The sequence below is a fragment of the Danio rerio genome, chromosome 12 (genome assembly GCF_049306965.1).
Source record: "Danio rerio strain Tuebingen ecotype United States chromosome 12, GRCz12tu, whole genome shotgun sequence".
Taxonomy (NCBI): Eukaryota; Metazoa; Chordata; class Actinopteri; order Cypriniformes; family Danionidae; genus Danio; species Danio rerio.
In genome coordinates this window covers 16,684,361-16,711,454 of record NC_133187.1, presented here as the reverse complement: position 1 = coordinate 16,711,454, position 27,094 = coordinate 16,684,361, and the positions used below count along the sequence as shown (strand labels likewise).

At 32.8% G+C, this 27,094-nt stretch overlaps 2 protein-coding genes and 2 long non-coding RNA genes across 4 annotated transcripts in view; 2 read left to right on the top strand and 2 right to left on the bottom strand.

Annotated features, from left to right (window-relative positions):
- Nucleotides 1–6,404, top strand: part of LOC137496805 (uncharacterized) — a 33,779-nt gene extending 27,375 nt beyond the window's left edge. Inside the window, exons 3-4 of the long non-coding RNA XR_011017400.2 lie at nt 5,678–5,842; nt 5,961–6,404. This is a non-coding gene — a long non-coding RNA (uncharacterized lncRNA). The remainder of the gene's footprint in view (nt 1–5,677; nt 5,843–5,960) is intronic.
- The window catches only part of med1 (mediator complex subunit 1), a 700,564-nt gene that overhangs the window by 181,015 nt on the left and 492,455 nt on the right, over nt 1–27,094 (bottom strand). The window lies entirely within an intron of this gene.
- pnmt (phenylethanolamine N-methyltransferase) overlaps nt 7,093–27,094 on the bottom strand; it is a 46,560-nt gene continuing 26,558 nt past the window's right edge. The window contains exon 3 of the mRNA XM_021480459.3: nt 7,093–7,788. Within this exon, the coding sequence (XP_021336134.3) occupies nt 7,350–7,788 (439 nt within the window). The 3' untranslated portion in view covers nt 7,093–7,349. The remainder of the gene's footprint in view (nt 7,789–27,094) is intronic.
- On the top strand, nt 10,287–13,862 carry LOC137496803 (uncharacterized). Its single transcript, XR_011017397.2, has 5 exons — nt 10,287–10,370; nt 10,745–10,804; nt 11,634–11,673; nt 11,772–11,915; nt 13,252–13,862. It is a non-coding gene; the product is annotated as an uncharacterized lncRNA (long non-coding RNA).

Sequence of the window (27,094 nt, the reverse complement as noted above, 5' to 3'; positions counted from 1 at the left end):
GGTAAAGTTGGTTTTATATTAGCAGATTCAGACTTCCCCCTTAATAATATAATTTCATAAAAGTGTTATTTGCAAACTCTAAATAGCGAAATCATATTAGCAGCCAATGACTATCAAAGTACAACATGCTCACGGTCAAATAAACAGTGTTAATGTTGATTTCAAGTCATACTGGCATGCTAATTCTGATCAAATATTCAAAGTAACATGGTAAAACAGTATAGAAACTTCTAAATGAACGAATGTGCGAATATAAAACCAACTTTACCTCTGTGCATATTGTATAGATTTACGTTAACGTTATTATAGGTTACGTTGCGATGTTATTTTCTCAAGCTAACGTTATAAGTTACTCTAAACCAGAGAAAAATAAGTTCATAACAGCTAATATATATAGTATAAATCAATTTAAGTTAAACGTTGCACGTTAAAATGAGTTTGAGTCCAATTAGGTGTAAACTTAGCTCAGTTAGCTAACGTTACCATTTTAAGATCGCTTCAGCCAATGTTGTCGAGCAAACAAATGCTAACCAAGTAAAAGAGGTGCTCTAATCAATGTCGAGTGTTGTCAGCACAGACAGAAGCACTTTTACCTGGATTATTTGTTGGTCTTTCATTCATATTCTTCTGGGGGAAAATACTCTCCGTCGGACCGTTGTCTTGTGCTAAGTGTCCCCCAAAACTGTCTGCATCCCTCTGGTTCCCTCCTAAAGCAAAACCTCCTGCAACACCGGTTCCTATGCAATAAATAAAATGATATGATGAGAACAATGACTAATAGTCATAAACAGTCTTATTTAAAGTAATAGTAGTGTTAATGTAATAAACTAAATAAAGGTAACATCTTAGTAGATGATATATTTCTCAAATGGGCGAAATAACTCCAAGCCAGAGAAAATAATATTAGCCAACTTTATACATTACTTTGTTCTATTCTCGTCCACAAAACATTCTGTAAAATGAAACACTGCCTCAGCTTAACAGAGTAAAGTTTGTTAAATCCAGCATGTTCATCAGGCACGCTAATAAATTGTCCTCCAGAATTGCTCCAGGGTCCTCAGACAAAATGTGTTGCAGAGTAGTCGAATCGCTGCAAGGTGGCATCGAAGCAGTTGTGGAAAATACAGTATAATACACAATTTTTTACAAATACAGTACATCGCTGTATATGTTGTTCGACGTCACACTAAATTCCCATAATGCAACGGTACAGTAAATCCAGTTTTTTACCGTAAAAGGAATTTGCAGTATTATACTGGGTGAAATACAGTAAATAACTGTGTAATTTACAGAAATGTCTAACAGTGTAAATAGAAGATCGCTAATACTAGCCTCGGCTGTCCATGACTCTGTACGAGCTTGCACATAAATCAATAATCTCAATAGAATAGTTTAATGATGAAACAGTAGTAGCAGTTATGTAAATGATGTATAAACACTTCTCATCATTGACGCACACAAAACTGATTGACATTAGGCAGAAAGCAAAGCACGTGACCTTTCCCTCTCTGAACAGAATGAAACTTAAGTCAATAGACTCAATGTATCGCAGACCTAAGCTGCATTTTGATTGGCTGCCTGTGCTCGTGATCGGCGCATGATCAAATGCTATTTCTATTGGAGTCTGTGCGATGCCACAGCATGCATTCGTGAGGAGAAAGCACAGCTCGTGTCCAGCTATAGGCTCCTTCCACCGACCTCTTTTACACTTGTTACTGCAGTGTTCTGCACAAATGAGGCAGTAACATTATATATAAAGTGCTGTAAAGACCCATTTTCTAATAGTAGAAGAAAACAATGGTCAGTTCATGTACATGCCGTCCCGTACTAAATGCATACTTCACATAAAACCTTCCTACTGCAGTTTTTTTTTTTCAAGAAGAAATGGAATATTAACATAATCCAGAGTTTTATAAAGACATCATTTCTAATAAGCAGACGAATCAATGGTCAGTTCTTGTACAAGACATCCCATACTATAGGCAAACCTCATATGAAACATTCTTACTACAGCATTAGAGAAATAGGGCATACACTTAATATAAAGTACTATAAAGCCTCACATGAGGCTGCTTTTTGGAGAAATTGTGCATTAACAATATAAAGGGCTAGGGAACTCCAATTCTGTGTGCCGTTGACACATTTTGAGGATATCATCAGATTGCTAATCATTCCGAGGAGTAAGAAAATTGGGCCAATGAATCACTGTAATCTATTGTAATCTTTTCTCCAAAACACTGGAGTAAAAAGGCTCATTATGAGTTATGCATATAGCATGGGACGTCCTATATTAAAACTGACCATTGTTTTCAGTAACACTTTATAATAACTACACACTGTAAATCATTTATTAAGCATTAGAAAGCAGTATAAAACTGCAGTTACAAATGCTCTATTCTTGACTTACAAACATATTTAAAATGTGCTTAATAATTGTACTTTCATACTTTGTTAAATATTTATTTTTCATTACTAAATTAAGTACTGCATTATTTACAAACCAGTTGTATTTAAGAGTAGTTGTGGGTTTTAGGATCATTCAGAATGAGTAAGTAAATGATTAATAAACTATAGAAATCAACGTTATATGTCTTATTATTCAGGCATATATTAATGGTTACTATGTATGTTAATAAATGCTTTACTAACTCAATTTCATTTAGTTTTGTGACCTAATCTAAAGTGAGGATTATTTATGCTTTATAAATCCCTTATAAATGACAAATAAAGGCTCAGTTAAATTCTAAACAGAACAAATGACATTATTCATTCCTATTTATTTAAAGATACTCAAATTAAACTGTACTTCATATGAAAAATAAATCCTTGCAACCTTATCTAAAATAAAAACACTGTAGAGTTTAAACATTGCATCTTATTATAATGTTAAATTATTATATTGTTGTTGTTGTTGTTTTATCCAGTTTTATGTTGTATTTTGAAACTCCTGTTATTTGGCAATGTTTAAACTTTACAGTAATTTTACCTTTTAGAATAGATTGCAAACATCATTGTTCATTTGATTCTGAGCCTTTATTTGTCATTTATAAGGAATTTATAAAGCATAAATAGTCCTCACTTTTAATTACGTCACAAAACTGGCTTGCATGGTTCAGGATCGGTAGAGCTACGCATCGATGAATTTGCTCTTCAGTGTTTGGACTCTCAGTAATGACTTAAAACCGCACTGAACTGAACTTAAACACTAAAAACTGAACTACCCCGATCCAGTTACTATGACCATTTATGTGAAGCTGCTTTGACACAATCTACATTGTAAAAGCGCTATACAAATAAAACTGAATTGAATTGAACTTAAAACTGCGTGAAGTTGAGTCAATAAAGCATGTGTTAACATATTAGTTAACTATTATTATATGCTTGAATAATAAGATATATAAACGTTGATTTCAATAGTTTATCAATCATTTACTAACTCATTCTGAATGATCATGAAAACACTCAACTACTCTTAAATACAACTGGTTTGTATTTGTAATATGATACTTAATTTACTAACGAAAAATAAATCATTAACTAAGTATGAAAATACAATTAAGCACATTATATAGCTGCTTATAAGTCAAGAACAAAGCATTTGTAGCTGCAGTTATGAACTGGTTACTAATGTTTATTAATAGAGTTAATGCTTAACAAATAATGAATTCACTAGATGCTAATGCTTAGCAGAGATGTATAAAGTACTAGAGACCCATACTTAAGTAAAAGTACAAGTGCTTTATCAAAAATTGACTTGAGTAGAAGTAGAAGTGCTCTTAAAGCACCATACTTAAGTGGAAGTACAAAAGTATTCAACATTTTTTGTACTTAAGTATTACAAGTAGTTTATTTCAAAATTTACTACTCAAGTACTGAAAGTAAAAGTACAAGTATTGTGTAATGTAGTTATTAAAGAAAGCAGTCAAAATACACTAATTGTTTTGTTTATTTTAAATATCTTTTTGGGGTACTTGATTAAGCAGAACGAAAAGAAACATGGCTTATCATACTGTTTTTCTCTGTAAATAGTTTCTATGGTACAAGAGCTCACATCGTCAGGCCCTTTTACCAGAAAATGCCTTCACTGATGAGATAATTCAGCATGTTCACTCACATACATTCTCTCTCTCTCACACACACACACACACACACTGCCCTGCACACACATAAATGTACACTCGCTCCCCACTCTCACACATTCATACACTCTCACACAAACAGTTCTCTCTCTATCTCTCTCTCTCACACACACACATTTTTGTGAATTGTGGGGACATTATATAGGTTGCAATTGTTTTACACTCTCTCTTACACACACACACACACACACACACACACACACACACACACACAGGTACAATCACACTATTGTTTTCTCTTACACATTATTCACTCTCACTCACACACACACAAAGACACATTCACACTTTGGGAGTTTTGAAGTTTGATTGCTTTAAAATAAAAAGCTTTAAACTAAACAAGCAAACTAAATCCTGCTTCACAAATTCACTTGATTTTGATTTTATTGTAAAAAAACAGGAAAATGTGTATATTACTGTGTTAAATGAAAATCTGAAATATTTTGTGGCTTATGGCTATAATTTAGTAATATTTTTTTTTAATTTTTATTATGTTTTAAATGAAATTGGTCTTACAGTTCATATTTTCTGTAGTATATTTATTAATTCTGGTACTTTTACCATAAACCAACATCTCAACCATTTGGTAGAGGCTGATATTTTAGAAATAATGTGATGTGTTGAATAAAAATGCACTGATTATGTTAAATAGCGACATTAGGAGTTAAGAAATGCAATCAAAAAAAGTTCTATTGCTTTTGTCTTGGTGTGACAGTTAAAGGGTTTTTTTAAATAAATTTTGTCCTTTAATACAGCAGTCAGATATACGAACTGTGCCCTTAATTTGACCTGCTCAAAGAAAACACTCTTCCTGGATGTATCAAACAAAACTCATGCAGAGAAGACAGCACAAGCATTTACAGCTAATAAACTCATGTCAATATTATCCCGCCTGCTTTTTGAGCGATGACAGGCGGCTCTTACACGGCTATGATTGGTTATTGTCCTCAACAGACAGGGCTTTAGACATATAAGCGCTGTTCACCCAAACTGGCCAGCGGGTCAAATGTCCAAAGTGAGAGAGCGAGAGAGAGGCAGAGGTGAAGTTTTACAACATTTCTCCCTAATAGTAAACTAGCGGCTGGTATGCTGTGCCGCCTCGCCCTCGCGCCTCCGTCCTTCGCCATAGTATTGCGACATCGCGCATAGGAGATAAATGACGTCGTCACGTAATAACGGGGTATGACCTATTACTGAACTGATATCGATCATTTTGACACCCCTAGTAACGAGTAACGATGCAGCACATAAAAAATCTATCGGAGTAAAAGTATTAAACTCATGTAAAATATGTACTTAAGTAAAAGTGGAAGTAGGAGAAAAAAATAATACTCCAGTAAAGTACAGATACTGCCTTTTAGTACTTAAGTACAGTAGTGAAGTAGTTCTACTTCGTTACTATACATCTCTGATGCTTAGTAGCTAAATTATTCATAGTGTGTAGTTATTATAAAGTGTTACCAAATAATTTTATGCAAATGTTTGGACACCCCTCTGTGGCCACATAGTAATGTGTACCTGTATATTGCTTCCCCCAGAAAATTCATAATTTTTGTTCGCCAAGCACTGCAACAAGTCTCACAGATGTAGAATCACACAACTATGCAACAAGTCTCACAGATGTAGAATGACACGACTACAGACAGGGTTCTTATGGTTGTGAAAAACCTGGAAAGACTTTGACATGGCATTTTCCAGACCTGGTAAGTTTTTGGAAACTTATGCAAATAGCAATGAAATAACCATTTTTTACATTTGTACTTTCTCAGATGGTTGCTGGGTTTGTTATTTCTCTCAACCTTTTATGTGATTTTTTTACAGGGACACATTGTGTGGATTTTAATGCTAAGCTGGTTGGCAAGGGGGTGTTTCCCAGTAATGGGTTGCACCTGGAAGGGCATCCGCTGCATAAAACACATGATGATAAGTTGACAAGTTCATTCAACCCCTGATTAATAAAGGGACTGAGCCGAAAAGAAAAGAATAAATGGTTGACAAGGTAGCCTTGACTTACATTGTCTAGTTCACTGGCGTTATGCTGGTTGGAAATGTAGCCAAGCCTCAAGCATATACTTCACTTGTGTTGAGGCATTCAGCAAGGTAGCCCAGGCATACAGTCTAGTTTACAATAGTGTTATACCCATTGGTAAGGAGGTGCACAAAGATAGAAGAACATGTAGTCAAACATATCCTGGTGATTTTTCTGCTTGTTTTGGGGATGTTTATTTCATTTGCCTACCCATGTGGATAAATGCATATGCTTATACAACTGTTGTTTATTCATTAATTTTATTGTTTTGTTTCATCTTCATGTTCTCCTGCCTTGTATGGGAGGTTACATGTTTAGTATGTTTGCAGCAGTGTGTTATATCTTCAGACTGCATGTCTGTGTATATACTGGCAGTAACAAGTCTCAGTACTTGCTCTGCTTAATAATCAAAATAGCCACGACTGCAGTGTAGTAGATCTATGCAGCCAAGAATAAGCACATCAACACTGCTATGAATGACATGTAGCAATATGCCTTTAAAACAATCTAATAAATGACACACAATATATATATATATATATATATATATATATATATATATATATATATATATATATATATATATATATATATATATATATAGGTAAAGAACTGCATAAAATTGTCGGAAAGTATTATTGCATTATTATAAATAATGTAAATGTTAATGAAAAAAATTGTGATGCTGACAATGGTGTTAAATTATTATGTTTTAATTCATGTTATATTACTTGGATTTGCCTGGCCAGCCATTGAAAATATGTTGTCTTCAACTCTCCTGGTCATCAACATAATGCACTGGCACATTTTTAAAAAAGTACATTCCTCAGAATTAAAGGTATACCTGCATTGCTTAAACATTTGACTTTTCATGCATATGACAAATATGGTTGACATGTTTAGACAAGATTCAGGAACAGTTAGCTAAAGCAAGTATTATTTTATTTTGACAAAATAAACCGTTTAATTCATTTCAACATATGCACATTTCATGTCCTTCATAACATAAACAAAGAAATTGTAAACATAAATCATGCATCAGAATGTTAAATATTTTAACATGAATAGTCTAAGATAGACAACTCAAATTAACTAAATACATTTAACAAGTGATTCCAGTGTATTTACTTAATTTGACATCTTCTATCACACCAACTCCCATGTTCCTTAAATAGTATTGTTTATGCTTTCTTAGCTTTTACAAAGAACACACCAGTAACATCATCCACTCCCACCTTCATTTCTGGTGGCATGTGGTAAATACTAAGCTGCAATAGCTCATATCCACTGTCCTTCAGACTAGCACAGACCTGAGACTCATTCAGAGGGACCACAGGGATGTACAACCCTGGTGCACCCAAGTAGAAGCTTTCTCCGAGGGCACCAATAAGGAATAGATATCCACCTTTTTTAAGCAGACTGGAGATGTTACGCAAGGCATCGGTAAATGAAAGCAAGTCATGGGTTACACTCTCCAGGCAGAAAGATGACACCAGACAGTCTGCTCCAGAAGGGGGTAAGAGCCCTGGTAATAATGGGCAGGACTGGAGAACATCAACCGGCAGCACATTAGACACAACTGAGCGAAGACGTGTTGCTTTCTCTACCCACGCTGATGAACTGTAAAAAATCAAAAAGTTAAGGACACAATCAGATATTTTTCACAAGTTGTTTGGTATTTTGTATATGTATCTTTTGTATGATCATTTTACTGGGTAGTGTGAAATAATTACATTTCATACAACCCCAAATCAGAAAAAGTTGGGACAGTATGGTAAACGCAAATAAAACAAAATAGTAATTTCCAAATTTGCTTTAACTTGTATTCCATTGCAGAAAATATAAACACAACATATTTCATCATTTAATCTGGTCAACTTTGTTTAATTTGTAAATATACATTGTTTCCTGTCATTAAGACCTACAACACATTGCAAAAAAGTTGGGACAAAAATAATTTAGAGCTAGTAATCAGGTAAGTTGGATAAATAATGATGTGATAATAATGATGTGATTTGAAACAGGTGATGTCAACATGTGATAGCAAATATGATTTGATGTGAAAGAAGCATTCGAGAAAGGTGTAGTCCCTTAGAGCAAGGACGGGCAAAGGATTGCCATATGCATAACATCATTACAAGTTTTAAGGAATCTGGAGGAATGTCAATGCGTAAAGGACAGTGACCTTCGATCCCTTAGGCGGACTTCTTTGGGCTCGGAGGCATCTGGGATGGACCATTACACAGTGGAAATGTGTACTATAATCAGTTGTGTTAGTATTTCAGGTATTATTCGGGGAAATGAATGTTGTGTGCTCCGGATCAAAGAAGAAAAGGATCATCTACAGTAGACCAGGGGTCTCAAACCAGCGGGCCATTAACCCCCCACTCTCCTCCTTCCTCTGTCCTACAACTGACGTCAAAAATATTATGAGATTTGGCTCCCCAAAACATATGCTTTTGAATCACTATCATAATTGTGCTGCTATCAGTTTTAATTTTTTTTTCTCAGCGTGCAGTCGCATATTATTTCTGTGGCTGATTTACAACTAAAAATAAATGTGCTTAAGTTCTTTATTTTTACAAAAGCTCTTTTTTTTTGTTAATTGTCAAAGGTAATTTGATTATTACCAGTTTTTATACAACCTGTATTTTGTTGAACAATATTTCATGGCTTACATATTATGCTAGTGGTGTAACAAATTTGCAACTTTGCTAATATTCAATTGATATATCATTCATTTCTATTCATATTTAATAGATTTTCTTTATATGCATATTGAGATTTCTATGAAAACTATGTACATTTTACTGCTGTTTAAATTGAACCTGTTGAAGTACATGCATTTTTACTTACTTCCCCCCTCTTTGTTGTTGCTTTACAAAAAAGAAAGAAATTGAGAAGAACAATTGGCAGGAAAGTCAGTAAAGTTACCCAAACCGATTCTGCTGTTCTAGTGTTATCTGGTAAACAATTGGTAAAGCAACAATTGGTTGGACAAAATATTACTGATACCAGCAACGAATCCAAAAAGTACATAGAGATTTTGAAGCACAATATGTTGACTTCTTTTCCAGCACTGTTAGACCTTACCGGGTTTTTTTTTCAGTAGAACACTGGCAACACTGTTGCCAGCCACTCACTGTAAAAGTTCGGTTACAGTAAGTAACTGGCAACGGTGTACTGTATACACATTAATAGTCTGTCATATATAGTTATTGTAGTGTTACTAAAATTAATCAGTATTCTTAGCTGTTATTAAAAAAATAGAAGGCATAACATTTTTCAGACAAATTTTTTTTTATTGTTTTGGCACCAAACAAATAAATAACAGAAAAAGAATAACAAATTAAGAAATCAGCAGATATAAATATTGTCTTGCATATTACAGGTCTGCACAGTAAGGCTGCGGTCACATTAACGTTTGAGCATGCAAAAATCTGTCATACTGGACTGCGAAGTGGAATTAAACAGAGCGAGTAGTGGAATTAAACAAAATAATTAAAGATTGGAAAAGCAAGCCAGAGAGGTCATGTTTTGATCTTTGATTGGTCTCAAGCAATCACATGATGTAATTTCGCATGTCAGCGTTCTCCAAGCTTGATCTTTCCAATGCTGCGAATTATGAAATTTGTCGCATGAGCTAGCATTCCAGGTCTGCAGTACTCACATGCGTATGAATGGACGTTTACAGGGAGAAAAGTGCAGAGTGACCGGGACTTTAAGCTGTAACTCTAATTAAACACACCTGATCAAACTAATTAAGGCTTGTTAGAAATCTACAGGTAATGTTGAAGCAGAGTGGGTACTAAACTCTGCTGCCCTGCAGTTCTCCAGGAACTTGGAGTTTGACCCCCATGGTCAACACATTCTCACTCCCAACTCGTCACATACTGACGCTTGGTCAGGAACCCTCGGCGTCAGTTATTGACGCACAGGGTACCCCTTTAGCGTCATATTTAGACGTGCAGGGATTCCCTATAGAATCTGTGCCTGAGCCTGAGGCGTCATATGGAGACGCTGGAGGCTCGTATAATTACCAATAGATGTCAACGCAATTTTTAAAACCTGATTTACGCCTTGTTATCTTAGTTTTCTTATTTGAAAAATATGTAATTTTTATTTTGTTCATGAAAAGCGTCTGTAAACGGGGTCGAAACTACTGTATGAATAAACTTCGGCCCACGTGACATCCCTTCACGGTGAGTTTAACGCCGCTCTGCTATTCGTCAAACTGCATCAGCGGTGAGTTCTCAGATGAGTTCAACTGTCAACATTAAATATTACGTTAATGCTGCATAATATATTTTTATTGGAGATTAGTTGGTGTTTATAAATATGTTATCATTTACTTTATATTTAATGAGTGAAAATATATTCGGTTGTCCAGTTTAGGGTAACTATGCCTAATAAAACTTTGATTCATTCATATTATTTATTATTTACTTTATTATTTTACTTTAAAAAAATATTAAATTTCAAGTACTAAGTTTAAAAATGTTTTCAGCTGATATTTTTCATTTTAAATTATTTATTAAAGTTGGGGTCATTGTATGTGGCGATCTATTTTTTACAGTCTATGCTCGCTATCCCAAGGTTCATTGCGATCCCAAGGTTCACTGCGGTTTTCCACAAGGTAAGTAAAAAGTAAACAAATAAACACGATTTGTTGATAAAGCATGTACTGTAAACTAGCGACGTTATCTAATTACATCAAGTTCATTTATTAAAATCATATTTTTCTCACATATAACGTTGGTCATGCATTAGAACAATATACATTTTAAGATAAGGAACAGTGTAACCAGATTGTTTTTCACAATAGAATTCGTGCAAAATCTATATATAATATGCAATATGCAACTCTAATAATACAAATGTATTCGTAATTGTTTCAATATTAAAGAACATCAAGTGTTTCCAAAGGTTTATTGTAAAAACAATTATTTTCCATGCCTTAAAACACACACACACACACACACACACACACACACACACACACACACACACACACACACACACACATATATATATATATATAGCATAACAAAAGCTCAAGTATAACTTAAGCTGATGTATGTCACACAATGAATATCTTACACTATTACCAGTACAATTTGGCCTTTACCAATTTATTTAATAAAATAAAGAATCTATCATCTCTAAATTGTGGTAAAGAGGCACAACAAGCTGTCTTCTTTTCAAATATTATGTCAGTCAGGATGGTAATGGTAAAACTCAAGGATTACCTTGCACCTTCTCAGAAATGTACCATTGATCAAATGTATTACAAGTGGCTGGATTGTTTTTAACACAAGCAACGTTTTTTTAAATCATTATCTTAAACAGATTAAGGCTCATTTTGGACTACACTTACATTACTTTACAACTGCTTAATGCAGTACTGATGTATCTAGTAGTTTAGTGGGTTTAACTAATGTCACATCTGTTTTTATTCATTTCAGATGCAGAAACTTTTGACATATGAATTCATCTTGACTAAGGGTAATGTTTTTGTTCAGAATTAATCATTATTTAAAATCATTGTATTTTCTTTGGTATTATGTACAGATTTTAAAAGAATGTACTTTCTTTTAATAAAGAACTCTTCACAGCACTGCAGCTAAACAGTCACAACCTCACAGAGCTGCACAACTGCCCCACTCAGATCAGTGTTGAAGCTGGAACCTCATCTTGTGTACAGCAAAGGCAGAGCTGAAAATTCACTGTTTGTCTTGTATTGTGTGGTAAGTCATAGTTTTATTAATTTTTTTATTTTATTGCAACACTAAGTTGTCCATTCTGTGGCCAATATGATATAAAGGGCCTAAAATGGGACTGACGTGATCATTGTTTTGATTTCTAGATAAGTACTCATGGGGCTACACATGCAGCTGAAGTTAGCTTCATTGAGTAGGACATTTCTTTCAGTATACTCTTAAAGAGATTCACCCAAAAATGAAAATTCTGTCATTATTGACTCATCCTTCACTTGTTCCAAATATGTCTGACTTGCTTACTTCAGTTAAACACAAAAAAATTATATTTTAAAGAAAGATGAAAACCTGCAAACATTAACTTCCATAGTATTTGTTTTTTCCTACTATGTATGTCAATGTTTTCAGCTTTCCAGCTTTCTTCAAAAAACTTCCTTCATGTTCAACACAAAGTAACTTGGAAGTTTTTAAAAAAGGTTTACAACCACTTAAAGGAGAGTAAATAGTGAACTGTTCCTTTAACCCAATCTAGTTGACTTTACTAGAAAATTGTATAGAAACCCAGTGGCTTAAACCCCTTACATTTTATACAAGGTACAACTTAACAGCCATACTTGAATTAAAATATTACTGTAAGTTCAAGAAGATTGTAAAGGTTCTAGGTTAATTTAAAGTGGGCTGTTTAGTTTCACCTTGTGTAAAAACATAAAGGATTTAAGGCAACATGTTTCTATGCAGTTTTCTAATAAAGTCAACTAGTTTGGGTTAAGAGTGTAATGGGTTACAGTAATAGCAGTGAATCATGCAGGCATAAAATAAATGTTTAGCCATGTAAAGCAATAAGCTTGTTATAATTTAGAAATATTTTAGGGTGAAGCACAGTATGCTGTTGTAGTTTTCATATAATTGATGAGTCAAACATGAGATGTGTTTTAAATTGCAAGAAGTGAATTAACAATATGTTCATCAAGATTCAAATCTTGCATCTTATATTTTTTAAGGTTTTGGCCCAATAATACCCATATTCTGCTATTTAAAAAATCATGCTGGAATTTGTGTCAGCATTCCCTTCAATGAAAACTACAACAGTGGACATCAGTGGTGATAAAAATGTATGTGAAGGATAAGGGTGTTCATAATGAGAAGTGCAGTTACTATCCTGATCTCTGAGTTTGTAGAACTGACAGATCTGCTTGGAATAAATGGAAACATGCTGGAAATGTTTAACCTATTATACAGTTAATTCAAGAGTGCCAGGTTTAATGACACTTTACATATATAAATAAATATCACTGAACTTTCTAAATGAAACCTAACACTCATTCTTTGTTCAGTAATGATGTTGTGCACTTCTAATACTTTACAGTGGCAAAACCTGGAATAACACATGGGAGCCCTCCAGGAATTGCTGACACTTTACGCCCAAGTCTCCTCATGCTAACCGGATTGCAATATGACAGTCTAGTCAGCATAAACACCTGGACTCACCAAGCACACTTTGGTTCTCAGTGTTTTGTAAAAATAGTTTTTGCTATTCTTCAGTAAATACTTGAATATGTTTTGAACTTATTCTACTTTTGATGTTTAAGTTCAGAAAGTTGTTATTATAAACATAATTTGCATTTGTCATGAACTTGACTTCTTGTTGTTGTGAAAGCTGTTTATTATGATGGCATTTCCAAAGGCATCATTTGAAAAGATTTTTTGCAGTGCAGTTTTACTTGAGCTTGACATACCAGATGTATGACATGAATAAATATCACAAAATAAATATAATAATAATAATACAAAATATACATTTCCTTCAATTATAATTGTTTTTAATCATTTATATATGTATGGTAATATATTATTGCATTAAAAACTTATAAAATATATATTTTTGGTTAAAATATATATTTTTGCATTTTTGTGTGATTTTTATTATTTATTTTTATTTGTGGCATTATAAATAAATTATAAATGTTTCATTAAAAATGTATTGTGTTTATTTGCATACTCATTTACAATGAACTACTATTTATACTATTTAATGGGCACTATATTTGTCATTTAAGTTTGACATATATTTATATTTGTATACCTACATGATGCAGGGTTTAGTTACAGCAAATGCTTGAAATGTTTTCAAACATGAAGCTTTTTTATTATTTTATTATTCGTTTCAAATTAAGTATACTGCCTATGATCTGGTTTTACTATGATCATTTTGCACATCAGGTTACCCCCACAAAGTAATCTCACGGTAAATATACATTTGTATTTTAATAAGACAATAAATAACATGTAATATGAATACACATTTTGATATTTAAGTTATATTATAAGGTTATAATCAACCTTCAGCCGGAAGATTACCAAATAGAGACAAAGTGTGACGTAGATTGCGACGTTGTGATTGGACTATAACTTCAAAGCCAAATTAAAAGATCCTTCGTGTTGCTAACTATGTTTTGCTAACTTTGCCACTTTACTAACAGTGTCCTTTATCAATGAGTTATCGCTGTGTTTTAAATAGTTAACGATTAACCAAGATCGTAACCCTAAACTTAACCCTAACTACACCTTTCAAGGAACTACAATTTGTAGCGCCATGTCTTTCCCCTCCCATCTATACAGCGACAAAGGATTGTGGGTAATGTAGTTTAAAGCCTTTTTGTAATAAAATGGAACAGATACAAATTTTAATGAACTAAAGACTATCTGAATAAGGTCATTGTGCATATATTTATGACATATATGAAAGCCAGGCATAAATTTGTTATTTTACAATGAGTATTTTTTAAACAGCTTTTATTGACTTGATCAGTATATATCAGACTATTATATCCAACACTATTTATTGAACATAGCATAGGTAATAGTCTTGCTGATATTCTCTCACTCATTTCTCGTTTGAAATGTGAATACTTTTTCCTTTTCTACGGGGCTCTACTCATCCCCTTTGAGTAAAAGGGCAGTTAACCTATGTAGATGTATTATCTTCAACATGGACAAGAAATTGTATTGTCACATGTACAGTTGTGGTAAAAAAAAAAAGCTGTAAAAATAAGCTAAACATTAGTATCCTCTTTAATTACAAGTTATTAGCAATAGTGATCTATGTTCATCACAAATGTTATGAGTTCAGAATAATATGTGTGGATGTAATTCTGTAAGTGTGTTTCATTAATGGTCATCATGTGATATTTAATTGTTTTCACTTTATTTGAAATATGGATAAAAGCTATTTTAAAATATGTAAATGTTTTTAAATAAAACCTTTTTAAAGACATGTATTTGTTTAAAAACCACTCTTTATCTGATTATTTTTACTTTCTAAATCTTCAACTGTTTGTGTAACAGTATGATTTGATGACAATGGATGAACTTTATTTTAGTTTAATAATGATTCCACATAATGTCTTTGTCCTGCATGTGGGTTAATTTGTTAATTATTTTCTTTATGATCGAATGGTTGTAAGATTTGCTGCATTGTAAGAATCATGAAAATATTGAGAAATGAGGTAACAATGATGAAAAGATATCCTTTCAAATGCTGCGAATAGTTCAAACCTCCAAATGATTAAAAATACATAGCCATTAACCAACAAAATAAAAATGCAAACATTTAAATTATCTAAACTAGAAGTAAAATAGTTCTGTGCTGTATTTATAAGTTACTGTGTAGTTCTATGTCTACCAAAAATACATATTTCAATACATATTTTATTTTCATTCATTCATTTTCTTTTTGGCTTAGTACCTTTAACCAGGGGTCGCCACAGTGCTATGAACCGCCAACTTTTCCAGCATGTTTTTATGCAGCAGATGCTCTTCCAGCCGCAATCCATCTCTTGGAAAATATTTTATTTTTTATCTTGCATTCAATAAAACATTATACAAAGTTAATTTTTATTTTCAGAATAACAACAGTGGCACTGTTATCTCACAACAAGTGCAGCAGTTTTTTGTTAGACATTCTAACAAATTAATACAAATGTTTCAAAGTAAGGACAAAAATAAAAGGAGATAAATTTTTTTTTTTTTTTAAGAAAAATCCATGAGGACCAAATAGATCCATCAGATCTTTGATGTAAATCATAGGTTAATTTTTCCAGAGGTAGAAGTGTGGTTGCCTGACTCAGCCACATATTGACTGGAGGTATCTGAGCAGTTGACCATAATAATGTACATTTTTTGCCCAAGTATATGCAAAAATTAAATTTATCATAAAAATGTATCATAAAATTAATATTTTAAAAGCTCTTAATGTCACTTAATGTAATAATTTCATTTTAATATAGAGTTCCTTAAATCGTTATATGTTGTAAGCAGTTAGGCATACAATAATGGTCTTAATTTACAACACTGATTGATTTTAGAGGAATGCTTACATACTGTACATATCTATGTATTTAAAAAAAAAAAGACAATTTGGTTATAGATGATGACAATTTTATTTAATTTTTTACAGATTTTATTACATGCTTTAGATTCAGGGTTAAGGTCATCCTCTTCTGGATTACAGTAAAAGAAAATCAACAGTCAATGTCATACTCATCAGCTGGAGCTTTATTTTAAAAAAATCTATGTTCTCTGCTCCAGCCAAAACTTGCAGGTACCTTGCAGGTCTCTAGATTGCACCATCGTATTGTTGTTTATTTCTCAGTTATTTTGTTACTTTTTGAGAATGATGATCCATAGACCTTTTAACCCCTCTTCGTTAAGGCCACATGTCGAATCTTAAAAGAAGAACACAACAACATAAAAATATATTAATATCCTTTGGACTGGGTAACCTTATGCTTATGTCTGTGCCAAAAAATACAAATACATACCAGTACATTTCAGTAGCAAACAAGCAGGAAAGTTATTTGAAAGAACCAGGATGAGTTGAAAGGTATTTATAGTGGTTGGCCATCTCTGCCACAAGAATCCACTGCTTCTCCTGAAGAATCCTGACTAGCAGGATGATGTTGAACACCCTCCTCTTTGTTGCTGGGTCAGCAGAGTCTGAAATATATTTATAAAAAGAAAGTTGTATAACAAGGATTATACGTCAACTTTTAAAGAATCAACACTGACAGAAGTCTAGTGTACATACCATGCAATATGACGAAGACATCCACATCACTTCTTCTTTTTGTTGTCTTTGCTTCTGCTACTGAAAAAAAATGACAGTAATAGTAACACAATTTTTCATGACTACATGTAATATTAATAAGAATTTCCTCACCCTCTGCCCACTCCTCTACATCACAGACCAAAGTCTTCCAATTGGTTTCCAGTCACTGCCAGTTTCATGGATTCTGTTTTGCAACTTGCTTTGCAGAGCTGTTGCAGTCTACAATGATAAGCAATCAAAAAATCACAATACTATTTAAATAGGTTACTGAACAACTAAAACAAATTCAACTGGATATTGTTACCTTCTGATATCAACAGGTCAGCGAGATGGCCAAATTGTTGAATATCTGCTAATTCCAGCACATGACCATGAGAGTTACAGTAGCATGTCTGGTCACTGCAATCCTATAGAAGAAATATTGCACTGTTCAACCTCCTTCCCAAAAGTAAAACCAGGCATATCCTGGTATGCCTCACTCCATTTCACCTGGTTAACATATACAAACAAACAAACAAACAAATAAATAAATAAGTAAACCAATAAGTTTTGGCATTTACTTGTAGATCAGTTTAAGACAATTACATAGTTCATCTATCTCAGATATAAACTCATGTGATTAGGCATGAAACACACTAAAATCATGGGCTTAAAGATGGTGCTGAAACTTTGGACAGCTTTTTGCAACTCTTTGGAGGTAGTGTCATTAGTTGATGTAGTCCACAAATCTTCCTGTCAATTCTTAATCCTTAGCTGTAAATAAACCTTCAAAAATGCCAGTGTTTGAAAAAGGAATGAAACAGTACAGAACAAGTGTATGACAGTTTCTATCTTCTAATCTAATTTTCTTAGGTGAACATCACAGAGCTGTTTTCTTGTTAATTTAGTTTCAACACATACAGTTTAAAGTACCTCGTGCATTCTTGAAATGGTTATGCTTATGGTTCATATCTACTTAAATTGGCAGTATATCTAGTGTGGAAGCAGAACAGATCAAGCTCTTCCTTGCAAATACTATCCACCTTGTATTGCACAGACTCCCACTCAAGAATATCTCAGAAAAATGTCTGCTGAGATCTTAGCAGTCCATTAAAAATAATTATACCAACATCTTTTCCACCAATGGAAAGAATATAAAAATACTTTAGGATATATTAATACTTGCATGACCAAATCTGAGATAAAAAGGCCATCAGTATGCCTTAGTTTAAATAAAACCAAAATTTTACTCTAGCCCACTGTCACCTAGGTCTACAGATACAGGGACTAATGGAAACAATGAAGTACACACTGACAGTCACTGGAGCAAGGCCCTCTCACAGTTGGGAAGATTTGAGTTCCTATGAGCTGTACCAGATAAAAACAACAAAAAAATGTACATTTATAACATTTCTAACTTATCCTAAGACTAGTAGACAAGCAGCATAAGCAGTTCTAATTTCCTAAACCCCAATGTGGGCAGTTGATGGCCTATAAGGTGTCATAAAATCAGACAAAACAAAATACTTTCTGAAAAAGAAAAAAAATGGTTGGCCACTATCAACACCCAGAACAATTAGTTTTAAACAGTTAGGCCACAATATTTTGTGAGCTTATGCTGTAGTTTTTTAATGTTTGTCATAAACAATAGTAATAGTAAAACTAATGCGTTTCTTTCTGTTATTACAATAGTAGTGAAAGAATAAATGCATTTTATCTCATACAATCACATATGCCTAAACAATGTAGATATTTAATATACATGGAATGAAAAACTTCACTAACCCTTGACTGATTCCAGAGTGGTCTTGGCCTTCCTTACATGGTGGTGCTTTCTGCAGATCACCAAGTTGTCATCAAAACTTGAGCTTATAATTGAGATCTTGATGATAAATCTGAGTATTGAGGAATCACTCATGGTGATAGGCAGAAACAGGCTGAAAGACACAAGAATTAATCAAACAAATATAAATGTGTTAACAGAGATAGAGAGAGAGACAAGTGCAATTTAACATATAAACATGGGTAAAGTGATTTTACTTTTTGCTTATTAGAAAACAAAATTGGATTTTTAAAGAAATCTAAAGAACCTGAAAAGAGCAAAGAAAAAATATTCATATCTGAACAGTGAACACCTTATAATGTACACCTGTATATATATATATATATATATGTGTGTGTGTGTGTGTGTGTGGTAGATTAAGCTATTTTTTTGTTTAGTTTTGTGTTGTACAATGAATAAAATGTGCTCAGACGGGCAAAATTTCTGCCTTTTTCCTTTAAAGGCATGAAAAATAATTGTTTTTACAATAAACCTTTGGAAACACTTGATGTTCTTTAATATTAAAACAATTACGAATACATTTGTATTATTAGAGTTGCATATTGCATATTATATATAGATTTTGCACGAATTCTATTGTGGAAAACAATCTGGTTACACTGTTCCTTATCTTAAAATGTATATATTGTTCTAATGCATGACCAACGTTATATGTAAGAAAAATATGTTTTTAATAAATGAACTTGATGTAATTAGATAACGTCACTAGTTTACAGTACATGCTTTATCAACAAATCGTGTTTATTTGTTTACTTTTTACTTACCTTGTGGAAAACCGCAGTGAACCTTGGGATCGCAATGAACCTTGGGATAGCGAGCATAGACTGTAAAAAATAGATCGCCACATACAATGACCCCAACTTTAATAAATAATTTAAAATGAAAAATATCAGCCGAAAACATTTTTAAACTTAGTACTTGAAATTTAATATTTTTTTAAAGTAAAAAAATAATAAATAATATGAATGAATCAAAGTTTTATCAGGCATAGTTACCCTAAACTGGACAACCGAATATATTTTCACTCATTAAATATAAAGTAAATGATAACATATTTATAAACACCAACTAATCTCCAATAAAAATATATTATGCAGCATTAACGTAATATTTAATGTTGACAGTTGAACTCATCTGAGAACTCACCGCTGATGCAGTTTGACCAATAGCAGAGCGGCGTTAAACTCACCGTGAAGGGATGTCACGTGGGCCGAAGTTTATTCATACAGTAGTTTCGACCCCGTTTACAGACGCTTTTCATGAACAAAATAAAAATTACATATTTTTAAAATAAGAAAACTGTAATAATAGGCGTAAATCAGGTTTTAAAAAGTTTGTTGACATCTATTGGTAATTATACGAGCCTCCAGCATCTCCCTATGACGCCTCAGGCTCAGGCACAGATTCTATAGGGAATCCCTGCACGTCTAAATATGACGCTAAAGGGGTACCCTGTGCGTCAATAACTGACGCCGAGGGTTCCTGACCAAGCGTCAGTATGTGACGAGTTGGGAGTGAGAACGTGTTGCCATGGTATATAGCAGGGGTGCTCAATCCTGTTCCTTGATATCTACCTTCCTGCAGATTTCAGTTGCTACCCATATTAAGCACACCTGCCTGTAATTATCAAGTGGTGTTCAGGTCCTAATTAATTGGTTTAGGTGTGTTTGATATGGATAGCAACTGAAATCTGTAAGAAGGTAGATCAGCAAATGAACAGCAAAAAACACAACATAATTATTTTAGATTTTAAAGTTTTAAATAATAAATAACTGTGTCAAATCTCAATAAAAAGTTTTAAATAATTATAAAAAATAAAAAGTTGGCAACACTGAAATACCAAAGGATCCAATCTTTTATTGTTATAATTATCTCATGACAACAAACTTTTTTTATTGTTTGTAATATAAATTCATAGGTGGAAACACTGCTGTGAAAAATACTTAGCAACAAACTCACAACCTGGGACCGGACAGTGGAGCTTTTGTGTGTGGATGGCTATGTGTATCATGTTTTTGTGATTCCCTGTGATGATGTGCACATGTTACCTTACTGAGATGATGGAATTTAATTTTGGCTTAGTTGCCAGAAAGATACATACAACTGTTAGCATCTGTACATTATGGCAGTGTGCAATATCCAATAAATACATATACTTAAACAAAAGTAATGTAAGAAGTTATATGAGGAAAGGCTCACTATCTAACAATGTAACTTTCAAGTACACAGTTCAAGATAACAACAATATAACTTAAAACACAGCCTTATTTCAGAAACCCTCAAAAACATTTGAACACATTTTACTCGCTCATTGTAGATTCTTATTTAAAGCCTAAAACATATCAGACTCTACATCTGAATTGATGGACAGAGAATAGAGCACACTCAGCAGTAAACAAATCAAACACCTGACTCCCTTAAAGGGCCAGCATTTTCTGAAAACTCTTTCTAACACCTTTGTGTTTAGAATAAGACAGACAGCCTGTGGGAGTGTGTGGTGATGCCTAAATCATTATTTTCTGCCTTTAAAATGCATGTCTCTATAAATAGCAACATAAACTGTCAGAGAAGATGGGACAGTAATGGTTGAACATTAATTTGCTATTTATTGTCAGTTACTTTCTGTAATGAGTACATAAAGTAAATTACAGGAATTTATTCTTTGCACTACACAATTTCCTACAAAGTCTACTCCTTTTACAGTAAAATAATATGTGTTAATAAATAATAAAATGTTTCCTTTTATTACAGCAAAACACTGGCTATTTTACAGTTATTTACTGCACAATCTACAGAGTAACAGTGCAGTTATACTAATTAAACACACCTGATCAAACTAAATCTAAAGGAAGTGTGTTGAAGCAGGGCTGGAACTAAATTCTGCTGGGCTGCAGCCCTTCAGGAGTTCGACATCCCGTGTACTTAGCATATTTTCAAAGGAATTGCCTACATTTATCACAATCATGCACATATCATTAAATAAAAACAATAAAAATATAAAAACTTTAACCAAAGCAAATAAATAAATAAATAAATAATCTGATCCTCATGTTGTTCCAAACCTGTAGTAATAATAATAATAATAAAAACAAATAACCTGATTAATACATTTATTTAGGAAAGCCTTTATACTATACTGTTAATGCCACTTTTACCTACTTCATTTGAAGTTTTCCAAACAAATTCATTGAGTCTCTGCAAAAATGTATGTACGTGCTGTTTAAGATATTTTTTAAATAACACATTTTTATTTAGCAAAATACTAATATTCAGCTTAAAGTGCAATTTAAAAGCTTGACTATAGGCTAAACTAGGCTAATTTAATTATAGAAAAGTAAACAAAGTTATTAAAATGATTGTGATAATTTGGTTGCTCTGTGTGAATATTTTTGCCTTTAAATGCATCTCGTCGATATCTTTACCTTTTAATTAGCTCTGTGACATTGACATTGGTTGACTCCTGATACTCAATGTTAAAAACATAAAAGGAACCAAAGAAAACACAGAGATGGCTGCAGAGAAATTTAGCTTATCATCAATGCATTGTCTCACTTTCTCCTCAATACTGACCATTCACATACCAAAACTGAACAGTATATATATATATATATATATATATATATATATATATATATATATATATATATATATATATATATATATATATATATATATATATATTAGGGCTGTAACGATACACGATATAAAATCGAAATCGCGACACTCAGATCTACAATCCTGTGTCGCGGTGTAATAAGGAAGAATCGCGACACACCCACCCCGTGATACCTTTCCAATAACGTCACGCGTGCCTGCAAAAGTTGAGCTAATTAACACTTTTTTTCGTTCGACATTACAAGCACTGCTCCGTTTAAGCCCTCGCAATATTTAGCCGGGAGAGCTCGCACGGAGCTCTTAGTAAGGGGCCGTCTGAATGTGTCAAGAATATCAAAAACAAAACCAACTTAACCCCGCTTGACAACCGACAACGCCAGAAACATTGCCAATGCTGTCAAAGCGGCCGGATTTTCAGCGCATATACGATGATTTGCTCACACTGTTAATGTGGCTGCGCAGAGAGGGATGGGCGTTCACCAGATGTCAGGTAACAGCCAAACTTTTCTGTAACCGTGCAGTGCGCTTTCTGTTTAAACCTTTGGGAGTGCTGACTGACAGGTGCGTGAGGTCAGAAAACACGACGAAGCTTTCAGTTAAAATAAACACAGTTTCTATAGTTATAGCCTACTTTATTTAGAGATAAAGGTATATGGCTCTGCATATAATCACTCTATCTTGCTGGAGTTTATAGCCGTTTCGCTTAACTTCAGGACGCATTAACACCGCTCTGAAGGTCTAATCGTTGTTTTAAGTTATCCAGAGTGTATGAATATACAAATCTTGAATATCACAATAGTATTAAATATTACAATTGTAACAACACAGACAGCAACACTTTTGCACAATCGATACCCAGCTGATTCAGTCGTTTATAAGAGGACCGAGCCTCTTCTTTTTTCCTTGTCAACATAAAGGCAGTAAGGTGCGCCTTGTTTTCGGCCACTTGTTTAACTGCAAGCCAAGGCATACTTAATTTGCGTGATGATAACGTATAACCCGTGCCTACAGACACATTTGCTAAAGAAGCAAAATGGAAGAAGAATATTGCTGTTTGATACAGACCTGTTGATACTAAACCAGCGCTTATGTTGACCTGGATCTGCGTAATAAACGCAACAAATAGGCTTTACTTTTTATTTTACAGCTTAAAGCATGTACGCAGATTAATGCAATATCATATTTAAACAAACTGTTTACAAAAAGTCTACATATGCGCGCGTGTTGTTGTCTTTTCATCAGGCAGCGCGCGCACTTGAACCGCGAGGGAGAGAGGAAACCATAGGCTATATCAGGACATATTCTTTAAAATAATGATTTCTATTAAAATGTAAAAGGTTTTGTGATTATAATAATAACAGCGGGGCATTAAATAAATGCATATTTTCCGTGGAGCAAGCAATTTGAGGAAGTCTGCGATTTTATTTGACGGAAGAAATAAACATATGATTGGAAAAAAAGCCTATGCCGGTTATTAAAAAGAATCAGTCAGTATTTTCGCTTTGTAATATAAATTAATTATTTAAGTGAAAATAATTTAGGGCAGTCCTATTTATTTTATTCCTTTTATTTAGTTTATTCTGCTCTTCTGTGCTAAACACTGCAGGTGCGTGAAGATGCCCTGTTGTTCTGTTCCGCTATTAATATATAAAAATAAATCAGTATTTTAAAATGCAATATTTAATGTGTCATACACAAAATAGACACGTCAGTTTGTTTAATATAAAATTAATAGTAATCTGACCAGTTAACCGTTAATAACCGATTAATGAGCGGCGGTTGTCGGTTAGCAAAATTAACGAAATGAGCATCCCTAGCTATTTAATTTACTTTTTCTATGCAAGAGAACTTGATTGAAAAATAATTTTCAACATGCTTGAACCATCTAAACAATGGAGGTTAGTTTGGTTTTTCAACAGTATTTTGTTACAAAGAAAACAGAAGTGATAGCCTTGGCTATTTATTTATTTTATATATGGCTATTTATATTGTTAATAATTTGCATAGTTAATATTGTTCTTTGATGTTTAGTTTATAAAGATTTTTCAAATGTTATTTAATTAAAAATAGTTTTAAAAATCTTTTTTTTTTTCCACCCCACACGAAAACAATAAAATAAAAAATCGTGATACGAATCGAATCGTGGGTCAAAAATCGTGATACGAACCGAATCGTGGGTTTGGTGTATCGTTACAGCCCTAATATATATATATATATATATATATATATATATATATATATATATATATATATATATATATATATATATATATTTATATATAGCAACATAAAGCATCAGAGTACATGGGGTAATAATGGTTGAGCAGTAATTTACCATTTATTATCACAGTAACTATCTGTAATGGGTACATAAAGTAAATTACTGTAATTTATTATTTGCACTACAAAATTTCATACAAATCCTGCTCCTTTTACAGTAAAATACTGTTTCCTTTTATTACTGCAAAACACTGGCTATTTTACAGTTATTTACTGCATAATCTACAGTAAGGGTTAACAGTGAGGGACATCCATGCACATTTCTACAAGACAACGCAAAACCACATTCTGCACACATTACAAAAACAACAAAAACAAAAAAAAAAAACACTAAGACTTGTTTTTTAAAAATCATGAGGAACACAATAAATATTGTGCTTTTGTATTGTCTAGAATGAAATACAAGTCAAAGTAAATTTAGAAATCACTCTTTTTTTTTCTTTTTTACTTGAATTTTTTATACTGTGCCAACTTTTTCTGATTTGGGCTTGTATTCTCAAATCAAAATTACAATGGTAATGATTATATTCTCGTACCTTTTAAATCTTTTTAGATTTAACGTTACAAAAATCATTAAACTATTGGACTAAACAGTGTATGGAAAATCATTGATTTCAACTTGACAATGAGGCTGCTCTTTTGGCGAGATTTACAGCTAGCAAACTTTCTGTTTCTCACAGTGATTTTAACGCTGTTTTTTTGCAATTTATCACAAACAAATCACATAATACAAAATTTGTCAGATACACAGCATACACTGTACGTTTTGTAATTACTTTTTCAACTTTTCTCACTACACCATATCTACAAGAATATATTTGAACATAAAATATACAGTATTTATTACAACTTAACTACAATAAAGGGGTTTTACACATTTTATCTGTATTGTGAAATTGTACCATGTGTGTATGCAAATGACAATTTAACTCACAGATGAACAACCATAGAATGTGTTTTGTTCTAGCAAGTTATCACTTTTTTCTGAACTGTGTAGCAGTTTGAACATGGTAACAACTCATAATGTAGTAACTGAACATAATGTAAAAATTTAACATAACATACTACTGTAAGTAGTACATAATTTGTATGTAATTAAGTGACTTAATTTGTGGAATTAAATATTTTATGTTTTGTTGATTTATTGTTTGTTTATTTTCTGGATCATGGGTGTCCATAATAAAGTAAGGTAAAAATAAGTTATTGCATGTCATTCTTTTTTTATTATTATTATTTTACTGATATATAATATGTATATTTAAAAGTGCATGAAATTATGGTTGAAATTGTCCTAAAAGTGGAATAAAATGCATTTTTAAAATACTGAAATAGTACATTAAAAGCACATTTTAGTTTAACTTCATGGTGTAAAAATAGCACAGTTGAGTAGGATTTTTAATAATCTTGAACAATTGCAGCATGTCAGACTGCACCAACACGACTCCCATGTCACACTGTAAGACCTCAGCTGTCAAAAAAAGTCACTGAACAAAAATGAAGAAGCACCAAATATGCGTAATATACGAAAATGCCCTTGGAGTTTGATGTCATCCACCCATGACACTTTCACTATCCCGCATTCTGCAATTAATCCTCACAACAAACGTAAACCATCTGTAGCATCAATTTTGCACACAGTGTGTCTTAATAATAAAACCACAAAGAAAAAAAAACTGTTCTGACATTTCCTCACAGTCATTTAAACTGTTGCATGGATCGCATCATCAAATTCGGAACTCCTATTGGTTCTTGGATTGACACTCATCGCAGCTGTTGACACACTGCAGGAAAGTGTCTGAATTCTTCTCATATTGCCAGAACTTCATCAGAGGAAAATTTGATCGCAACGGGCATTAAGTGGCTGTCAGTGGACATGTCAAACCAACAAACAGATAAATTTTAGCCTATTTTTTGTTTAACTATAGAGAGAGATACACCAAAGGAAATTATAGAGTATAATAAGTAATATGTGTTGAAAAGGCAAAACAATAATTGATAATAACACAGTTGATATATGTGATAGAGAAAAAGCTAATTAATTAGGGAAATCATTAGATAAAATTCATAAAGTTAATGTAGGAGAAAATTATAAAAATTACAGAAGAGATTTATTATAAAGGAATTTAGAAGTCATAAAAAAAGTAATAGTGACTGTTAGATTTGGAATTTTCATCTTGAAAACATTTTGATGATCTTTGTCCTATGTATTAATAGCCTAATCTTTGCATTAATAGTTTAATTTTGTTTTTAATTAATTACATGGACTTATGCCCATGTGTTTATCATCATATTACCGTATGTGGTTAACCTCATATAACTAATATAGCTTCATAATAGCTGTAGCTTTGTGTGACTGATAATTGAGAAGTTAAATTCAGAAAACTT